The sequence below is a fragment of the Myxocyprinus asiaticus genome, chromosome 17, assembly GCF_019703515.2.
Source record: "Myxocyprinus asiaticus isolate MX2 ecotype Aquarium Trade chromosome 17, UBuf_Myxa_2, whole genome shotgun sequence".
NCBI classification, from domain to species: Eukaryota; Metazoa; Chordata; class Actinopteri; order Cypriniformes; family Catostomidae; genus Myxocyprinus; species Myxocyprinus asiaticus.
In genome coordinates this window covers 1505428-1527733 of record NC_059360.1, presented here as the reverse complement: position 1 = coordinate 1527733, position 22306 = coordinate 1505428, and the positions used below count along the sequence as shown (strand labels likewise).

Here is a 22306-nt window from a genome sequence, read left to right as displayed (position 1 = left end):
TCACACACAAAAGGATCAAAATGTTTTTTATACAAGGCAAAAATCATACATTTCAATTTCAAGTGTCAAAGTGGCTAGTAAGTGTAACAATGACATATAATACAGTGCTGTGACATCACAGATTAACTCTACATTTCATTTGTTCTCAGAAATAGAAAAAAACAAACAGTATTAAGTGATTTATGCAGGACAGCAGCACGCCACGACAACACAGAGGTTAAAACAAACAAGAGCATTTAATTACCATTCACTTCTGGAGTGATTCACACTAGTACACAGTACTGTAGTGTACTTCATAGTGTCTCACAAGTATGTTTGGCTAAATGCAAGACCAGTGTGTAAACATGTCTATAATCTACTACATTTCAGTGTTTAGTGTATTCTTTATAAAAATATAATCTAATATTTAGGATGAAATTGAAAAGTACAGAAAAAGTAGATCAGGAAACTGCTAATAAAACATCTTCAGGTCAACATGAAACAGAATGTACAACTCATTTTACTTCCGTAATGGGTCGTATTTCAGTGAAACAAGATTTGTAATGAGGAAAAAATGGAGGGTGAGATTTAATCTGTGAGGAATTGATTGGATGGTATAAATTGTCTCTAGATGACAATGAAAAATAAAGAGGGCTCGATGATGTCAGATGAAAAGACAAAACAAGTGATTATATTTTAATAAAAGATTATAAACTAGGGCTGTCAATCGATTACAATTTTTTATCGAATTAACATGATATGCCAATTCAAATGAATCTGATCATATGCAAATATTTGCTAAGGATGCCCTTCAAATGACAATAATTAAATATATAATTATTAAATAAGTATATATAGTTATATTTTATAATTATAATATATATTTTAAAAATAATCATTTAGGTAATTAAAATGCATTACATTTTTGCAGATGAGTAAAGTGTTGAAAAAGTGGCTTTAGATTGCAATTTATTGTTTGTTTCCACATTACTGAACATAAGCCAATCATTGGCCTACAGTCCACAGCAATCCATTTTACAACTGAATTCGTCAATCAGTCCAAGATAGATGTATTATAAGGGCTTTTCTAATGCCGTGTCAATGTACACCTGTGACTGCTGCACATTTGGAGTGTCTTTGCTTGTGTCGCATCATAAACAGACAGTTTTTAGATCGCTGTGTCAAGTTAGAAGTAGTTTGAAACGTCGAAAAACATGATTTGGGATCCCTGCATTGGGAATTGCGCTCCGTTCAGCTGTGTTTGAACACAAATACGTTCTCATCTTGTTCTGTCTGCTGTGGTTTGTTGTGTGTTCAGTCTGTTTGAGTTTCACTTACTGCCCCCTGCTGAAAACAGGTGGTACTTCAAACTTGAATTGCTCCAATGGTAGGAATTTTTCATATTACGGCCTGGGTATTTGATAATTTTTTTAACACGTTATTTTTTAAAATATAATTATTTGCAGTGAATTACCATGTTAAATCGACAGCCCTATTAGAAACACTTTTTTCCCTTGGAATAACGCGCACCAATGAATCATGCACAATAAGACCAAGAACACGTATAAGGAAAGTAAACTGGGTCAATTTTAATTTCATGTTGACTTAAAAATATTAAATATGTATAACGTGTAGAGCAACAAGTGACATCTAAAAAAAACCTCCTGTCAATAAATACAAAATCATATGGGGGATTAGGGCTGCATTCACTACGTCTAATGACCAAACCCTGTATATATTTATTTGCAACACTAATCAGATACACTAATATATTTTAAAGGTGCCCATTTTAATCGTTTCTTGAAAACATGACCCTATTTCAGTGCCTTTATACCCTGCTACTCGCATGTTACAGAAACACACAACCAAACATTTCCAAGATTCAGGAATTTTCAGCTAAAAGAGTAAAACACAAACTACAGTACAGTCTGATACAAGCTTTTTACTCATTCATACCCAATATATTTGGACTAAATATTAAAGTCCTGTTCATATCCAAATCAACAGTGATTGCAAGACAAATAGATGCAGTATGCTTTACTAAGTGCAAAAAAACGTGTATTTGTCTATACTATTAGTTGTGGGCAAAGAGCACATTATGACAAAACTTTCCTTTGGGATTATATAGGGACATCCTCAATAGAAAAATTAATCATAAATAAACTAAATGATGTCTTTTATTATTCTATTATTAAGGTTTTTTTAGGTGTAGAGTTTGGATTAGTCTAGTCATTATAATTAGTTTTATATAAAAACAATATGGTATGTCCCCTTAAAGATAAGTAAACATGCATGTGTCTGTAAAAACAAAGTTCATAAAAAGGCACCCAATAAATGGATTGCAAACTATCCTCCACAAAAGCAGGGTTAGTCTCCAGTAGAGTTATGGGATAATTGCACCATATTTACAGATTATTGTGAAAAGTGAATTAAAAAAAGTGAATATAAATATGGTTATTGTTCATAGTGTGGCAATTCTACTGACTGACTCATTTGAGGTTTATTAATGAACATTCTTAAATGAAACCCCTTATAAGTGACCACATTCCCTGTGAAGCACGATACTTTTCATTAGAGGTGAACATAATACTCCTATTGAGCTTCAGTCCATTTCTAGTTGTGTCTTCTGTATTTTGTCCATCTTTTAGAGTTTATCTTTGATATGAGATTTACAAATGACATCACACCCTGATCTGGTATCCATTCACATCGGCAGCTGGTCCAGTCTGTACCGGTTTCTTCTCTACTGACGGCCTGTGAAAATACACAAACACTGAATGAATATGAACATATTATTCCAAGTTAAAATAAATGAGACATTTATTAGTTTCAAAACCTTTCAACTTTGAAGTTATAACAGAGAATTCAAGGCACAGACTACAGAAATATATTCTGTAATGCAAGTGGTGTTAAATTCTACATTATAGAACAGATATCTGCAGTCTGTGGCTTGATTATTAAAGTTATGTATGAATCCATTGCATTTATTTGAGGACATCACCAAATGTCTGTGCGTACCGTCTGTCGCTGCTCTTGCGCATGGGGCTGCCGGGGTTCCTCAGAGGAGAACCGACATCCTTCCTCCTGTCTTTAGTGGGAGATGGAGGAGCAGTTTTACCAATCTGAAACATAAACAGCTCATTTAGTCCACTGTCAATCATTAAACACAATAAATGTGTTATTTACACAGTGGCAAGACAAAGTATGCAAACCCTTTGGAATTAGTTGGTTTTCTGCATTAATTGGTCATAAAATGTGATCTCATCTTCATTAAAGTCACAAGTATAGACAAACACAATGTGCTTAATCTAACAACACACAGTTATAATATTTCATGTCTTTATTGGACACATCCCATTAAACATTCACAGTGCTGTGGAAAAAGTATGTGAACCCTTGGATTTAATGATTGGTCGATCCTCCTTTGGTATCAATAACCTCAACCAAGCGTTTCCAGTAGCTGCGGATTAAACCTGCACAACGTTCAGAAGGAATTTTGGATCATTCTTCCTTACAGAACTGCTTCAGCTCAGACATATTCTTAGGATGTCTGGTGTGAATGGCTCTCTTGAGGTCAATCCACAGCATCTCTATTGGGTTAAGGTCTGGGCTCTGTCTGGGACACTCCAAAAGGAGGATTTCCTTCTTTTAAAACCATTCTGTATTGTAAGCCTTCGTTGCTAGTTTGAAAACACTGTTCCGGTTTCTGCCGGCATGCTGCACGAGTCTGTACTTGTAGCTTGCTAGCCTGCTTAGCATTGCTTATTCTTATACATTCATCATTTTATCCTTTGCCATTTTACCGCGTGCTTCGGTTTTTTCCTCTCTTCTACTGTTTCAACTGCGTGTATTTTACTGCATGCACCCGTTTCTCTCTTTTTTCTTTTCTTTTTTTCCGCTTGTCTACATCTCGCGTCTCGACTGCGTGCATTTGTTTTCTCCTCTGTGTTTTACACGGGTTATAGCATCAATCTCAAACATCTGCTGATCAGGAACCAACACAACAACAGCAAACAATTGTGTGAGGAATTCACATCGATCTCAAACCCTCACCACTCAAGAACAACCATAACAACAACAACAAATAACTGTGGTAAGTCATGGCATCCACTCATATTATTTCTTCCTGTATTGCATGCCACATGTTTACTATAGCTTCTTCAGTCAGCAGTGAGGGGTTTACATGTGATAAATGTAAAGAATTAGTCAGGCTGACGGAGAAGATTAATGAGTTAGAGACACGAATCCAAACACTAGGGAAGGTCAGTGAGAAAGAGAAGCCGGTAGATACTGTTTCGGATACGGGTAGTACAGCGAGCAGCACACACACTTTGGTTCTGGCTGTAGAGCCCCCGCAGCAGGGCGACTGGGTGACGTCTCAGCGGCATACTCACTCAGCAAAGCGACACCACTCTCCCGTTATCCTGTTAGGGTTTCCAATCGATTCTCCCCACTCAGTGATGCACCCACTGAGAATCATGTTGAAAGAGTCTTAGTAAAAGGTGATTCTATTGTAAGGAATGTGGAAATAAAGACTCAAGCCACTATTGTTAAATACATTTCAGGGGCTCGGGCGTCTGACATCAGATCACATTTACAAATGCTGGCTAATGCTAAATGTAGATTTTCTAAAATCGTTATTCATGTCGGCATTAACGATGTCTGGCTTCGCCAGTCGGAGATCACTAAAGATATTGTTAAAGAGGTGTGTGAACTTGCAAAAAACGATGTCAGACACTATATTATGCTCTGGCCCCCTCCCTGCTCATCGTGGTGACGAGGTTTATAGTAGATTAGTGTCACTGAACAGCTGGATGTCTGAGTGGTGTCCGGAGAATAGCAAAGGATTTATAGACAATTGGATGAGTTTTTGGGGTAGACCAGACCTGCTAAAAAGAGATGGACTCCATCCCTCCAGGGAAGGTGCCGCTCTCCTCTCTAGTCATTTGGCTCATAGTCTTAATAGTGATAGTTTTTGACTAACTGGGGGCCAGGTCAAGAAGCAGACAGACTGGTTAATCCGAATGTCTGCTAGCTGCCTTGAGACGTAACACAGGTCACATAAACTACAACACATAAAGACTGTTAGTCCAAGTGTCCCTGTAATTGTGAATAGTAGTCTGCAAAATGGGATAGTCCCTTCATGTCTTAAGCAAGTGATTGTGCTGCCACTTCTAAAAAAAAAAAAAAACAATTTGGACCCACTGAATCTAAAGAACTATCGGCCTATTTCAAAATGACTTTTTTTGTAAATTTATTTAGAGACGGTAGTTCTTGGCCAGTTGAATTCTGTTTTAACAAATAATAATATTTTGGACAAATTTCAATCTGGATTTAGAGTGGGCCACAGCACAGAATCTGCATTATTAAGGGTTTTTGATACTATTGACCATGGTATTTTAATTAGCCACTTAATGCAGTTTGTTGGTATGTAGAGCACTGCTTTAAAATGTTTTTCTTCATATCTGGAGATATTTTACAGTGATGGTTGGAGACTATTCGTCGTCCACCGCACCCATCACTTCTGGAGTCCCGCAGGGTTCAATTTTAGGCCCAGTTCTATTTTCATTGTATATGCTCCCCTTGGGTTCAATTCTTAGGAAATATGGAATTTTGTATCATTGATATGCAGACAATACACAGATCTCCCTGCCTTTGAGAACAGGTGATAAAGGCTCTAGTGATCTGCTGATGAGTTGTTTGAAAGAAGTTAAAGACTGGATGGCTCAAAATCTTCTTCAACTAAATGAAAAGAAAACTGAGATTTTGATCTTTGGACGAACTGTAAGCAGTATGGCTACAGAAGTCAGGCTGGGTCCCTGGGCTGGAAACGTGCAAAATCAAGACAAAAACCTAGGTGTAGTTTTTGATTCATCACTGAAATTTGATAAACAGATAAAAGCAGTAGTGCACAGTTGTTTTTTCATTTTAGGATTATTTCTAAACTTAAACAGATTCTCTCTATAAATGATTTAGAAAAGGTTATTTGTGCACTTATCTTTTCGCAGTTGGATTATTGTAATGTTATTTATAATGGGATATGTCAGGCATCTATCTCAAGACTTCAGATGGTACAGAATGCTGCGGCGAGGTTACTCTTGAATGCCAAAAAGAGAGATCATTTTACGCCATTATTACTCTCTCTTCACTGGCTACCTGTCCAGTACAGGGTCCAGTTTAAGGTTTTAATTTATGTTTTTAAGGCTGTTCATGGTACGGCACCAGATTATGTTAGAGAACTGATTAAACCACGTAATTTGGTTAGGACACTACGATCAACCAATAAATTGCTTCTTAACATTCCTAGGAGGCGTCTTAAACAAAAAGGTGATTCTCTGTTGCTGGTCCAAGGTTATGGAATAGTTTACCTGGAGAAATTAGAGCCACTACATCCATTGCTATTTTTAAAGGTCGCTTAAAGTCTTATCTGCTTTCTGTGGCTTTCAATATGTCTCATTTTTAACATGGGCTTGTTTGTTTTATTATCTTTATTATTTTATTTTTGTGTATTGTGTATGTTGTATCTTGTACAGCACTTTGGGACTACTGTGTAGGGTAAACAGTGCTCTATAAATGAAAGAAATGAAATAACTGTATCATCTAGATATCATAAAGAGACTGTGTCTGTTCCCCGAACTACCAAACACAAACACCTCACTAAATCATTTAGAAAATTGATTAAGGTCAAACTTGTAAAAAAAAAAAAAAAAAAAATTAAGATAAACATCATTTAAAGGTAGGGCTACTAAACATTAGATCTCTTTCAACCAAAGCATTAATTATAAATGAAATTATTACAGATCATTGTTTGGATGCACTCGACTGAAACCTGTCTTAAACCGGATGAACATATTAGTTTACTCCCCCAGGTTATTGTTATAAACATGAGCCTCGTCTAATCAGAATCAGAATGAGCTTTATTGCAAAGTATGCTTACATATACAAGGAATTTGTCTTGGTGACAGAAGCTTCCAGTGCACAAACAATACAGCAACAAGACAGAGATAATAATAAAAAATAAAGAATAAAAAATAAACTTGAAGAAAATAAAGTATATATAGAAATACACAATAGGATAAAATAAACTCAGCAAAAAAAGAAACATCCTCTCACTTTCAACTGCTTTTATTTTCAGCAGACTTAACATGTGTAAATATTTGTATGAACATAAAAATATTCAACAACTAAGACATAAACTGAACAAGTTTCACAGACATGTGACTAACAGAAATGGCATAATGTGTCCCTGAACAATGAGGGGGTCAAAATCAAAAGTAACAGTCAGTATCTGGTGTGGCCACCAGCTGCATTAAGTACTGCAGTGCACCTCCTCCTCATGGACTGCACCAGATTTGCCAGTTCTTGCTGTGAGATGTTACCCCACTCTTCCACCAAGGCACTTGCAAGTTCAGAGACATTTCTGGGGGGAATGGCCCTAGCACTCACCCTCCGATCCAACAGGTCCCAGACGTGCTCAATGGGATTGAGATCCGGGCTCTTCGCTGGTCATGGCAGAACACTGACATTCCTGTCTTGCAGGAAATCACGCACAGAATGAGCAGTATGGCTGGTGGCATTGTCATGTTGGAGGGTCATGTCACAGATCTTAAGTGCAGGTTGAGTAGCAGGAGTGGGGAGGAGGGGGATTGCAGGAGGTGTTGATGTTTGTGAGAAGTGAAGGTCAGAGCATGTGTGGGGTGTGAGATTGGGCCTTTCAAATCTGCAGTAGAACACATTCAGGTTGTCAGCCAGTTGTTGGTCCACTACAGGGTTGGGGGTAGGAGTCCTGTAGTTAGTAAGTTGTTTCATGCCACTCCACACTGATGCAGGGTCGTTAGCTGAAAACTTGTTTTTCAGCTTACCAGAATAGCTTCTTTTAGCCACTCTGATTTCCTTATTCAGTGTGTTCTTGGCCTGATTGTACAAGACTTTATCCCCACTTCTGTAAGCATCCTATTTTGCCTGAGAAATCTGCCTGAGTTCTGCTATAAACCATGGTTTGTCGTTGTTGTATGTTAAATAAGTCCTAGTAGGAACGCACATATCCTCACAGAAACTGATATATGATGTCACAGTATCTGTTTGCTCATCCAGATTGGTGTCTGAAGCCTCAAAAACACTCCAATCAGTGCAGTCAGAGCAGGATTGTAGTTCCCGCTCTGCTTCATTGGTCCATCTCTTTACATTCTTTACTATAAGTTTAGCGGATTTTAGTATCTGCCTGTAGATCAGAAGAAGATGAACCAGCCAATATAGGGGCAGTGGTGGCTCAGCAGTTAAGGCTCTGGGTTACTGATCAGAAGGTTAGGGGTTCAAGCCCCAGTACTGCCAAGATGCCACTGTTGGGCCCTTGAGCAAGGCTCTTGACCCTATCTGCTCTAGGAGTACTGTATCATGGCTGACCCTGCACTCTGACCCCAGCTTAGCTGGGATATGTGAAAAAAAGAATTTCACTGTATATGTGCAAAATGTATAATGTGTGATAAATAAATAAAAATTAATTACATTAAAATTAAAAAAATGATATGCATCCTTTATTGTTGTGTAGCAGTGATCCAGTATATTTCTGTCCCTGGTGGGGCATGTAATGTGCTGTCTGTATTTGGGCAGTTCATGTGTGAGGTTTGCTTTATTAAAATCCCCAAGAATAAATTGTTGTTCCGTGTCTGTGATCTGATCAGCCAGCTGTTGCAACACTGGATTCACGCATGCGTGTGGCGGGATATAAACACTCACCAAAATAAATGAGGAAAACTCCCGTGGTGAGGAGAAAGGCTTACAGTTAATAAAGAGCGCTTCCAAATTAGGACAGCACATCTTCTTTAATGTTGTTACATCTGTACACCAACTTTCAAAGATGTAAAACGTGTTCCACCGCCTCTCGTTGCCCCCCGTTCACTACTAATCTTCCAGAATTGACTCACATAAGCCAGAAAGTCTAGAAGAACTTGATGTAATAACAGAAAATATAAATACAGTCTTCTCTTGCACTCTTGATAGTGTCACCCCCCTTTGATTAAAGAAAATTAAAGAAAAAAGCCTTGCACCATGGTACAATGATCAGACTCATGCTCTCAAGAGAGCAGCTCGAAAAATGGAGCACAAGTGGAAGAATACAAAATTAGAGGAATTTCATGGTGCATGGAAGGATAGTGTCTGTAGCTGCAGACAGGCACTAAATCTGCCAGGTCAGCATATTTTAGCAAACTCATTGAAAATAACCACAACAGTCCTAGGAGTTTATTCAGTACTGTGGATAAATAGGTTAGGAATAAATCCTCAACTGAACCAGATATTCCGTCGCAGCACAATAGTAATGTCTTCATGAATTTATTTACTGATAAAATATAAATTATCAGATATTAAATTGGAATTATGTAATCAACTGTCACAGCACTTCAGAAAACAGTGTCTCATAATTTTCCTCACGAGCAACTTCAATCCTTCACTGTCAAAGGTCATGAAGAGCTAACAAAAGTTATCAAAAAATCAAAAGCCACAACATGTATGTTAGATCCAATACCAACTAAACTCTTAAAAGAGGTATTCCCTGTAATCTCAGAACCTCTTCTTAATATTATTAACTCCTCGCTATCCTTAGGACATGTCCCAAGAAACTTTAAAATGGCAGTTATCAAACTGCTTATTAAGAAGCCACAGCTTGATCCTGGAGAATTGGCTAATTATAGACCGATTTCAAATATATCATTTATGTTGAAAATACTAGAAAAGGTAGTGTATACATGAACAATTTCAGTCAGGATTTAGGCCCCAACACAGTACAGAGACTGCACTTATCAGAGCTACAAATGGCTTGCTCTTATCATCTGATCACGGCCGCATTTCTCTTCTAGTGCTTTTAGATCTTAGTGCTGCCTTCAATACCACAGATCACAACATTCTCTTGAATATGCTGGAGAACTACGTTGGCATTAGTGGACTTGCATTAGCATGGTTCAGGTCCTATTCATCAGAACGCTACCACTTTGTATGTGTAAATGAGGAATTGTCAAATCAAACAAAAGTTAAGTATGGAGTGCCACAGGGATCAGTTTTAGGGCCTCTGCATTTTTCTTTATATATGCTTCCTCTGGGAGATATAAGGACTCGTGGAATAAGTTTTCACTGTTATGCCGACGATACCCAACTTTATATTTCTTATAAACCTAACGAAATTTCACAATTCTCCAAATTAACAGAGTGTATCAATGAAATCAAAGATTGGATGGCCAGAAATTTCCTTCTACTCAGTTCCGACAAAACAAAGGTACTAATTATTGGACCAGAAACCTCTAAAAACAAGCTGCTAAATTATAATTTGACTCTCGATGGATGTACTGTTACATCGTCTTCTACAGTGAAGAACTTCGGTGTTATATTTGATACCAATCTGTCCTTTGAAAATCAAATTACCAATGTTTGTAGAACAGCATTCTTCCACCTAAGAAATATTGCTAAATTACGACACATGCTCTCTGTTACTGATGCTAAAAAACTAATTAATGTGTTCATGACCTCAAGACTAGATTATTGTAATGTATTCCTGTGAGGATGTCCACCAAGATCAATAAATAAACTTCAATTGGTTCAAAATGCAGCAGCCAGAGTGCTGACTAGAACCAAGAAATATGATCATATTAGCCCCATTTATTGTCGTTACATTGGCTACCTGTTAAATTTCGTATTAATTTTAAAATTTTGTTAACTACATACAAAGATTTGAATGGCCTAGCTCCGCAGTACTTAAGCGACCTTCTACCACGCTATATTCCATCATGTTCATTACGATCACAAAATTCTGGCCTGTTAATAGTTCCTAGAATATCAAAATCCAAAAAAGGAGGTAGATCCTTTTCCTATCTGGCTCCTAAACTATGGAATAGTCTCCCTAACACTGTTCCGGATGCAGAAACACTCACTCAGTTTAAGTCTAGACTAAAGGTTCATCTGTTTAGTCTGGCATACACCTAATTTATCCTTCAACTCACAACTTGGCTGCTTTAGTTAGGTCTGCCGGAACCAGAAACATTTCTCAGAAACATTTCACGTAATCTATAACTCTGAAATAAATTGAATGGCATCTATGCTAATTTTATTTTATTTGTTTCCCTGTCTCAACCAGATTCATATCCCGAGGTTACCAGAGCCGGCCAGATCCAGCTCCGTTCCTGCTTGGTGTCGGACTCCACTGCTGCGTGTCGCTGAGTGATGACGACAAACTACAGCCGGTGCTAGCCAGACATCACTTCAGTCTTTTACAATGGACTTCAGAGGATGAAAATCATTTGGCAAAAATGTACAAGATTCTATGAGACCAGGTTAGTAAAAAAGTGAAATTCAGTAACTGTAATCTGATTTCAAGAATTTAAAATGTAATGTGTTTAACTACTTTTGACTAAAAAAGAAATTAGATTACAGTAACAAATTACTTTGTATTGAAATTACACCCAACACTTATTGTAAGCGTCTCATGCGTTACCTTCAGTCTCATATCACGAGTGTGTCTCTCCAGCTCTTTCTTCAGCTGTTCTCTGGACAGTTTGTCCATGTCCAGCACTGAATGCTTCCACTCGATCTGCTCCACACTGTGAGGGTCATGTGACACATAATGACCGATCTTCACCTTGCTCAGTGTGTGCCAGTAGCCCTGATAGGCCACGTCGAACTCCTGCACGAGGTCAGAGAGCGTTTTGTACTCCAGCGGTTTGAACATCAGGTCCTCGCGGCGACTGATTCCGAGAGCGCCGAAGCGCCCGCCGCTGTGAATGCCCAGCACAATATGACGGAAATGGCTCCCTGAGAACTGCGTCTTAAAGCTGAGAGGAAAACGCTCCACGGTCGGCATGCTGTTGGTGAGGTAACTGACCGTTTAATGTGGTTAAGGGTCAACAGTCATATTGTCAGTGATATGTGTTTGGTGGAGGACTACCGGTATGTCCATCTATTTGTCCAACCATTGAGCAATGGGGAAGTGTTCTGGAAAACAGTTTGAAAACAAAAATGGCACTTTTCACCTACAAAGTCAACAACATTTACCCTATTTACTTTCATAGTATATGCTCTATGTTCTAAAGAAAAAAGTTTCATTATATTTGTGTAATGTATTAACTTGCTCCACCTCGTCAACAACTTTCCTTTTTAGCTGATGTCACAAATCCCTCTTATATTTCAACTCCACTTTCACTACCTGTCACGACCAGAGCTGAGTCCTAAATGATGCACTATAGTCTATAGTCACTTACAATATACACTATGCACTCAGTCATGTAGGGTATGAATTTTCAAAGAGTAGTATCGTCCTAAATGGAACACGTAATGTTTTTTATTACATGGAAGCATTTGGCGTTTAACAGCTGATGGAAGTGACGTTTCAAACACATGCGATGTGTTGCCGTTAGCTTTAGCACGTTAACCAACCTCAGTTCAACACTTGTATCTCAAACAACGTACATATTCACACAGCTTTGGGTGATGGTAAAGCATTCATCTCACATTTGTAAGGTGCCATCTTCGCGGGACCAGCTAAACAATTCCCAGTGGATAAAATAAAGTCCCTCACTACATTTCTTCGCTGAATATCCTGTTTCACTTGGAAATACGTCAGATTACAGAATGAAAATCAGTTGAAAATGCCATTCTATAGATCACTTTAAATCTTTGGGCAAGCTATAACAAGTCAAACATAAACTTTAACTCTTGTGATGATTCTGAAATCCATTTGTCAGATTTCCCAAAAAAGTGACTACATTTATTTTTTTAAGCTATTAATTTAAATCACTTTGTCAGATGGCAGTCAGTAAAATAAAAGCATGTATTTATTAGAATAAACAACATCAACAAAACACTCTTTGTTCTGTCTTTTGTACAATTATGTACATTTTCAATGCATTTGTACAATTAGGTACAATTCTTTCTGTTCGATTAATGGGTCTGTGAGGGCTACAATGTGTCTGTATCACAATGATGACAGTTCCTTCATTTACAGGAATCAAACTAAACATAAGATTAATTATCAGAATAAGTCATCTTCACTGTAAGTCTGTCGGGACACAGGACATTGATGGTGACTATACCAGACTGATGTCTAGTCAACCACAGAGGAACTCTGAACACAACAGTCATTAAGCTTCACAGATCTGTCCGAGCCCTTTATACTGGACTTCACCAGGACACCCACAGTTAGACAAACATCATTAGAATATCCCTGAAACTGAACTGGATTCTGAATTTGATTTGAGCACCATCAACAACATACACAAAAACTTACATTCATGTAAAATCCATTATTCAAGATTAACACTTTAAAATCAGGATCTCTGAAGTGAAGGATACATTCCAAGGATTACGGCTTCCAAACATTTGATTGGTAGCGATTCCCTCGTCATTTCCTTGGCAATGTCCATTAATCTGAAGAACAAATTGGAGGAAATTAATTGAGTGGAGAAATATAGTATATGGGATACATCCTGGTAAATGATGGAGGGAACGAGACACTGTGTCGATGTAGTGACACTAGGGGTCCCTACAGTGCATCCGGAAAGTATTCACAGCGCTTCACTTTTTCCACATTTTGTTATGTTACAGCCTTATTCCAAAATGGATTAAATTCATTATTTTCCTCAAAATTCTACAAACAATACCCCATAATGACAACATGAAAGAAGTTTGTTTGAAATCTTTGCAAATTTATTAAAAAAAAAAAAAAAAAAAAAATCACATGTACATAAGTATTCACAGCCTTTGCTCAATACTTTGTTGAAGCACCTTTGGCACCAATTACAGCCTCAAGTCTTTTTGAGTATGATGCTACAAGCTTGGCACACCTATTTTTGGACAGTTTCTCCCATTCTTCTTTGCAGGACCTCTCAAGCTCCATCAGGTTGGATGGGGAGCGTCGGTGCACAGCCATTTTCAGATCTCTCCAGAGATGTTCAATCGGGTTCAAGTCTGGGCTCTGGCTGGGCCACTCAAGGACATTCACAGAGTTGTCCCGGAGCCACTCCTTTGTTATCTTGGCTGTGTACTTAGGGTCGTTGTCCTGTTGGAAGATGAACCTTCGCCCCAGTCTGAGGTCCAGAGTGCTCTGGAGCAGGTTTTCATCAAGGATGTCTCTGTACATTGCTGCATTCATCTTTCCCTCGATCCTGACTAGTCTCCCAGTTCCTGCCGCTGAAAAACATCCCCACAGCATGATGCTGCCACCACCATGCTTCACTGTAGGGATGGTATTGGCCAGGTGATGAGCGGTGCCTGGTTTCCTCCAGACATGACGCTTGCCATTCAGGCCAAAGAGTTCAATCTTTGTTTCATCATGACCAGAGAATCCTTTAGTTGTCTCATGGTCTGAGAGTCCTCCAGGCGGGCTGTCATGTGCCTTTTACTGAGGAGTGGCTTCCGTCTGGCCACTCTACCATACAGGCCTGATTGGTGGAGTGCTGCAGAGATGTTTGTTCTTCTGGAAAGTTCTCCTCTCTCCACAGAGAAATGCTGGAGCTCTGTCAGAGTGACCATCGGGTTCTTGGTCACCTCCCTGACTAAGGCCTTTCTCCCCCGATTGCTCAGTTTGGCCGGGCGGCCAGCTCTAGGAAGAGTCCTGGTGGTTCCAAACTTCTTCCATTTACGAATGATGGAGGCCACTGTACTCACTGGGACCTTCAATGCTGCAGAAATGTTTCTGTATCCTTCCCCAGATCTGTGCCTCGATACAATCCTGTCTCAGAGGTCTACAGACAATTCCTTGGACTTCATGGCTTGGTTTGTGCTCTGACATGCACTGTTAACTGTGGGACCTTATATAGACAGGTGTGTGCCTTTCCAAATCATGTCCAATCAACTGAATTTACCACAGGTGGACTCCAATCAAGTTGTAGAAACATCTCAAGGATGATCAGTGGAAACAGGATGCACCTGAGCTCAATTTTGAGTGTCATGGCAAAGGCTGTGAATAATTATGTACATGTGATTTTTTTCGTTTTTTATTTTTAATAAATTTGCAAAGATTTCAAACAAACTTCTTTCATGTTGTCATTATGGGGTATTGTTTGTAGAATTGAGGAAAATAATGAATTTAATCCATTTTGGAATAAGGCTGTAACATAACAAAATGTGGAAAAAGTGAAGCGCTGTGAATACTTTCTGGATGCACTGTATATGAAACGCCACAATAAGCTGAATTGTGTTACGTTGACTGGCGGTGCGAGACGGGCAGACCGCTGTGTGCCTCGAAGCCAGTGCACCAGGCCGTCACATAACCTCCCCAAATGCTCTTATGAGCGTCGAACGGTCCTTTGGGAACAAGTCGACTTGCCCAACAAATAGGGACAGGCTAGCCCAGCCGTGGCCTCTTTTCCTCTTTTTTTCTCCCCAGAAAGAGTGGAATTTTGTTTACCAGCTGGGGGCCATAAGTGTCTACGTCAGGGGGGGTAGTCACTCCCAAGGGGAAGACACCGCGGAGACCACACCCTGCCCAGAGGGGGGCATTTTGAGTGGAAATACGTCACATGGTCTTACCGAGTCTTGTCGTTAGTATGTCATGTGGAGAAGTCCCATAACTCTACAAACACTGTGACCGGGGGCAGACTCCTTCAATTGACTCCTTCAATAAATTGAAGTCTTCAACTTTGGGCACTTTCATGTCCAAGGGGTTGATTTATTTATTAACAGATTTAAACTTTTTTACTTTTTGTTATAAGAAGGTTTCATTAAGACTGAATTGGAAACTTTTTACTAGGACTTCATCATTTATTTTTGATACTTTTCAAATGTCTTTTATGTCTAGATTTGACTGTTTTAGTCTTCAGACCCAGACTTTCAATATTAAACTATGAAAATACATTATAAAAATACTAATTATTACATGTTTAAAACTGTTAATCTAAACAAAGTCTGAAATGAACACAAAACATTTCAATATTTATTGTGTGAAAACGATTTCTATTAATTACTCAATAATTACAGCTGTCCCACAGTTGTAGCATCATTTTCCACCTCACCAAACACTTTTGCCCCTAATAAAGTTTTTTCAGAAGTTAGTGTACTTGTTAACCAAGTGGACAAAAGTGTCAGTGAAGAGCATGCTGGAGATGAAATATGAGACAAAACAAAGAAATATCAGATGTCATGATTAAAGTGACATCATCCTCAGCTGTTTCCTGTGTCTTCTGCTTAGTGTTTTCTTTTGTTTCCAAATACCTTTCACAGGAAACAGCATCATTCTGCAACTGGCCAGTGACATTGCTTAGTTTTTAATGCAAGTGTGAAAGTTTAAGATAAACTTGGTCTTACGCTGTGAGTGGCCTGGTTTTCTTTATCTCAAAAAACTGTGTTCCAGTGTGATTGTATCTGAGAAATACTGTTAAGTACACAACACAAATAATGTACAACACAACATCAATCATTACACTAAACTATGAATGAAAAACCCCCAGAAACAATACACTACCAGTCAGAAGTTTAGACACACCTTCTCATTCTTTATTACTATTGTCCACATTTTAGAATAATATTAAAGTCATCAAAGCAATGATGATGAATATGAACCAAGACAAATGGTAGTCTGGTTATTATCTAGTGAACAATACAATGCTAAACAAACCAAAACTCTCTTATATTTGACCTTTTTTTGTCTAGATCACTTCACTGTCTGTTCCAACTTATCCATTTAAAAAAATATATACTTCAAAAAAAAAAAAATAATTCATATGTAGGCACAGTTTTTATTTGTCAACAAAACTTTTTTCAATTATTCAAGCATAAGTGTTTTGATTAAAAGGTTTATCAGTCAAGGGGCCTGGGTATCTCAGCGAGTAAGATGCTGACTATCACCCCTGGAGTCGCGAGTTCGAATCCAGGGCGTGCTGAGTGACTCCAGCCAGATCTCCTAAGCAACCAAATTAGCCCGGTTGCTAGGGAGGGTAGAGTCACATGGGGTAACCTCCTCGTGGTCGTGATTAGTGGTTCTCTCTCTCAATGGGGCGTGTGGTGAGTTGTGCGTGGATCGTGGAGAGTAGCATGAGCCTCCACATGCTGCGAGTCTCCGTGGTGTCATGCACAACGAGTCACGTGATAAGATGTGCGGATTGACGGTCTCAGAAGCAGAGGCAACTGAGACTTGTCTTCCACCACCCGAACTGAGGTGAGTAACCGCACCACCACGAGGACCTACTAAGTAGTAGGAATTGGACATTCCAAACTGGGAGAAAAAGGGATAAAAATACAAAAAAAAAAAAAAAAAAAAGATTTATCAGTCACGTGTGTCCAAACTTTTGAATGGTAGCGTATATTATGGAAGTAAATAAACTACACTAGATTGCTTAAAAATACAAAGCATAATAAAATATTTTCATAAATCATTCTAATGTACTGTACATTGGGCCAAAACAGCAGTATAGTACACAATGTATTCATTGTTGTTGACATTTACTGATATTTCAGTTGTCATCATCAGTGTATGAAGCACAACTGAACAATGTGCAGAGACAAACAGGGACAGGTGTTTTCAGTAATTGACTTAAATTTCAGTCTGTTCATCACACAAAACTATCGTATGACCTCTGAAGACTTGGGACAGAGTGCACATTATGATACTTTTATGATGAGAGCATGAAAGTATAAACCAACATTTATTTTAGTTGCCAAGTCATAAAAGAACAGCTTGGATATCCCTTTAAGCTCGGATGAGCCCACGAGAAAAAGATTATAATTGTCAAAATATGAATAACTAAGTCTTGACCAACACAATATAGGTATCATATGAAATCTTAGAATCTCTACTTTCCAATGCATGTAGACATTATGACCAAAATTAAACAAGTGCTTTGAAATTAACAGATACATCAGAAGTGTTCTGTTTAGATAATTTATAAAATAATTGCACTGTCCATATTATTGTAAAATCAGTAAAAACATCAAACTCATCAAATAGTCATGTGTCATATGTTGTTGGAAAGCTCTCAATGAGTAAAAAACAACCAGCCTATTTGTTTTACTCACAGACAAAAATATAGTGTAATAGCTGAGTATATGTCTTTTAAAATGAGGCATATGAGCAAGACCTGTTCACATGAAACATAATTTTCACTTATAACTTCAAGAAAAATAAACAGAACATAAAATATCATATATCACTATTTAGAGGAGGCGATTATCTTTCAAACGAGCCCACAAACAAGGTAATCAGAAGCAGAGATCATTAGATAATTGACACAAAGCACAATGTGCACACAGTATCTTGCAGTCTGGTTGAAAACACATTAGCTTTCCTGGATCAGATGACGTCATCGGGAATGATGTAGCGATGTGGAACACTAAACCAATCGGACTGGGTTCAGATCGGTGCAAAAAGTCATCCATATTTGGGCAGAGAGACATTTGATTGCTGACTGTTACATATGGCCACCAGGAGATGGCGCCAAGTACATGACACAGACTCAATGATGACTCAAATGACACAGAATGAAACTCATTCTGTGAAATCTCATAACTAAAATCATGTCTGCATGCTGTACAAACCTTTAGTCATTGTTGTGTTTGCATGTGTAATTAGTTCTTATGTACAATTATTATGTTTTATTTGTTTGGAGATGTTTTTGGACACTTTATTTTTGTAATGCTATAACTTTTGATTGCTTTGTTGAACACAAAATTTTACTCATTTACAGTTGACATGTTTAGGACCAAAACAGAACAAAACAAAAGCAGTTCTGAGGTGCCACTTTATTTACACCCAGAGATATATAATATCAAATTAAAAAAATTAAAAAAGTAAATGTTTTGTGGTTTTTCATCAGTTTCTTAGTCTGAGAGTCTCAGAATGTAACATAATCTATATCATTGAAAGTTTTTATAAAAGTTTTCTTTACAATCATACAAAATACTTGACCCTCCTTGTTTTTTCTTTTTTTTGTTTTTCTGTCGAGTTATTAGCTTTAATTTTGGGTATGCCACTGAAACAGGAAATCTTTAAAAACACTTTCAGAGCTTAAAGGGATATCCAGCAAAACATAATTTTAGGGTTTAAGCATTAAAAAAAATATATATATATATATATATATATGACATTAACTTAAAAAAAAAACAACAAAAAAAAAGTTTTGTTTTGTTTGAAAAGCCATGTAGTTAATAAAATAAGTCTTCATTTAGCTGGGAAAAAATTTAGATTAAATAGGTTAAAGTATGTGCTTTGTTCTTGGTCGCACTTGTAACCAGTGGGAAACTACAGTCAAATTTAGCTCAGTTCTTAATAAGATCCAATAGGAAATGGCATTCAATAACATAATTTCATATTTTTTACTAACATGCTGTGATGAGGAAGAGGGCGTGGCTGGGCTGAGAGGATTCACGCCCGGCGCCGAGTTGCCCAATCAGTGGGAGAGAGATAAAAGTAGGAGCCGGGGACACCAGAGAGAGAAAGAGAGAGAGAGACGCACGCAGCAGTGTTTTGTGTGTGCACTCTTGTTATGTTTCAGTTCAGTGTTTTATGTTGAATTAAAATCCTTGCTGTCTTTTATGGAGTTTTAACACAGACCACATCTTTCAGTGAGGCAAAGTGGAATTAAATGAGTAAACAATGACAAAGCAGTCATTTTTGGATGAACTACTCCTTTAAGCGGATGAATTTAGAAGGCTTTATCATAGACCGCATTGTCCATGTGGGTCTACTGCATTGTGTCTCATTTAACCTCTTTAAAGTAGGATAGGATGCAATAACAATGTGCAAATTCCTGCAGACTGTAACTGTGTGTATACTGAGCATGTGCAGAAACAGCAGCACATGATCAGTGTAAAAGGATACTGCAAGTCCCTGATGTATCTCTGTATAGCTTCCAGGCGCTGGGCAATACTGGCATTTGGCTGGAATGTAGGCACACTTGGTATTGGAATCTGTGGAGTTCAAGAAGAGTTAGACTGATGCATCAGTCAGGACAATTAATCAGCAGACTTTCAGATTGATATACTTATATACTTCTTCTGCAGTGCTTATCACAATATAAAAATGTTTTCTTAAAGGAATAGTTCAACCAAAAATACAAATTCTGTCATTACGTAATCACCCTCATTCTGTTCCAAACCTGTATGCTGTTATGTTTTCTGTGAAAGACAAAAATAATCTTCATGCAGCTCTTTTCCATACAACAACTGTTTTTACTACACGGTTCTTTGGAATACTAGATTCTGACTGGTCAATCAAGGCATCTAATGGTTATATTTCACCGGTCATCCGGGCATTGCGAGGCATCTTTCCTACTTCACATCTGTTCATAAAATAAGCTAATAAAATAATTTCAACTTAAATCAATATTTCATGTCCCTTTATCTATTTAAATAATAAATAAAATGTTAATGAATAAATAAAATAAAAATAATAATAAATCCATTAATAATTTTAATAAAAACAATAAATAATAAATATGATTGATTATTAATAAACATTATTAATTATTTAAAATAATAAATGAAATGCTAATGAATAAAAAAAATAATTTAATATGGTTTTTTTTATAAAAACAATAAATAATAAACAATGAATGATTAATAACACTTATTAATTATTTAAAATAATAAATGAAATGCTCTACATCATGGATGACTAACAACAACAACAACAAAAAATGCCATAAAAGTATCATTAAAGTACTCTGTATGACTTGTGTGAAGTCATATGATAGCTTTGTGTGAGGAACTGAAACTGAAGTCGATTTGCAGCTCAAATCTCATTCTGCATTCCATATATCTGAACAGCCACTCCACGTCTGGTTGCAACACACACAAAAACCGATGTTGTTTGGCGTCAAACCAGGTGCAATGCGTTAAAAGTCATATTTGTATTGAAAATGACCATAAATGAGACCCGAGACCTTTGACGGGAAGATATTTTTAGTGAATAACGATTTAAATTTAGGTCTGTTTCTCACACCAAGCTATTGTATGACTACAGAAGACTTGGAACAGAGCATACGAGTCACGTGCACTACTTTTATGGCATTACTTTGTCCTTTCTGGAGCTTGATAGACATGGTCACTATGCATTGTTATTGTATGGAAAAGAGCTGCATGAAGAGTCTTCAAACTTTCCCCTTTTTTTTCCATAGAAGAGAGGAAGTCATTCAGGTTTGGAACGGCTAATAAATGAAAGCAGATTTTTTTTTTTTTTTGGTATTTTCTTTTTGAATTATTCCTTCAAATAAAGGGGTTAAAGGCAGAACTCAGCAGTCATACTTTGGGAAGCTCGCTGGTTCCTCGTATCCTCTTCCCCACTGCCTCTCCATCTGGATGGATACGGGCGACATGCCTCCACATCTGCTCCCACGTCTCCTTGTTCACAGGCAGACCACCCCGATTAATGATGAAGGGAATCCCACCATCCCTCAGATCTTCACCTTCATCCTCCGGTTCCTCATCTCTCTCCTCCACTCCCTCCAAACTCACAGCAGTCTGCAGCATCCTGAACCCTACAGATGATGAACTGGCACATGGCTGATTCAGACAAGTCCTGATGCCTGAACTCTGGATGATTCTCCTCGGAGAAGAGGAACCGTGATGGAGAGACGTCCCACAGCAGGACATTGGCATGGACACGTAAACACACACACACACACACACACACACACACACACACACTCAATGGGTCAAAACACACTCTCACAGGGGTTCCTGTAGCTCAGCATGGTGCTGGCAAACCAAGGTCATGGGTTCTACTCCCAGGGAACACATTCTGATTACAAAAAAAATAAAAAAAAATAACAAAATATCAGTTTACAATAAGCTGTATAAATAAAAGTGTCTTCCAAATTAATTAAATGTAAAGGTCAAATGTCAACACACAGTGGCTGGGGTGTCCAAACACAAACTGGCCCCCAGCCAAAACTCTGTCAACATATATAAACCAGCATACTAGATTGGACAGTATGCAAAATATAAAAGAGAAAAATAAAATGTCTTTCTCTCAAATTCGGATCTCTTTTACTCAACACAAAAATCACCTCTAAACGGCATATCTAAAGTATCAGGGTCTTTGGATCATTACAGTATCAAACTAATTCTGCCTTGCTACATTACAAACAAACAGCATTTCATCTTCGACTGAAGATTTCAATGTAGTATCGTTAAATCGAGGGATCTGAGGAGGATCAAGACGCCCAGATGAACGCTCCTCTGACGTCACCATGCCGCTGTCGAACGCACCCGGTTAATGTCTTTTACGCGCATGTAGTTAAATGCAATAAAACGCCATACATTAGTTTTCCAGATACAGATCCATTGTGTTGGTTGTCGGTCCGAGCCATCGCCCAGTCAGATCGCACACTCACAGACCCGTTATATGACGCTG

At 38.0% G+C, this 22306-nt stretch overlaps 1 protein-coding gene across 1 annotated transcript; it reads right to left on the bottom strand.

Annotated features, from left to right (window-relative positions):
- Window positions 1–9: 9 nt before the first annotated feature.
- Window positions 10–22306, bottom strand: vash1 (vasohibin 1). The gene is made up of 7 exons (XM_051723250.1): window positions 21196–22306; window positions 19772–19860; window positions 16264–16320; window positions 13312–13386; window positions 11459–11840; window positions 2998–3101; window positions 10–2733 (listed from the first exon to the last, which is right to left on the bottom strand). Exons 1-7 carry the CDS (start codon window positions 21547–21549, stop codon window positions 2661–2663), a joined length of 1134 nt encoding a protein of 377 aa, XP_051579210.1. The 5' UTR covers window positions 21550–22306; the 3' UTR covers window positions 10–2660.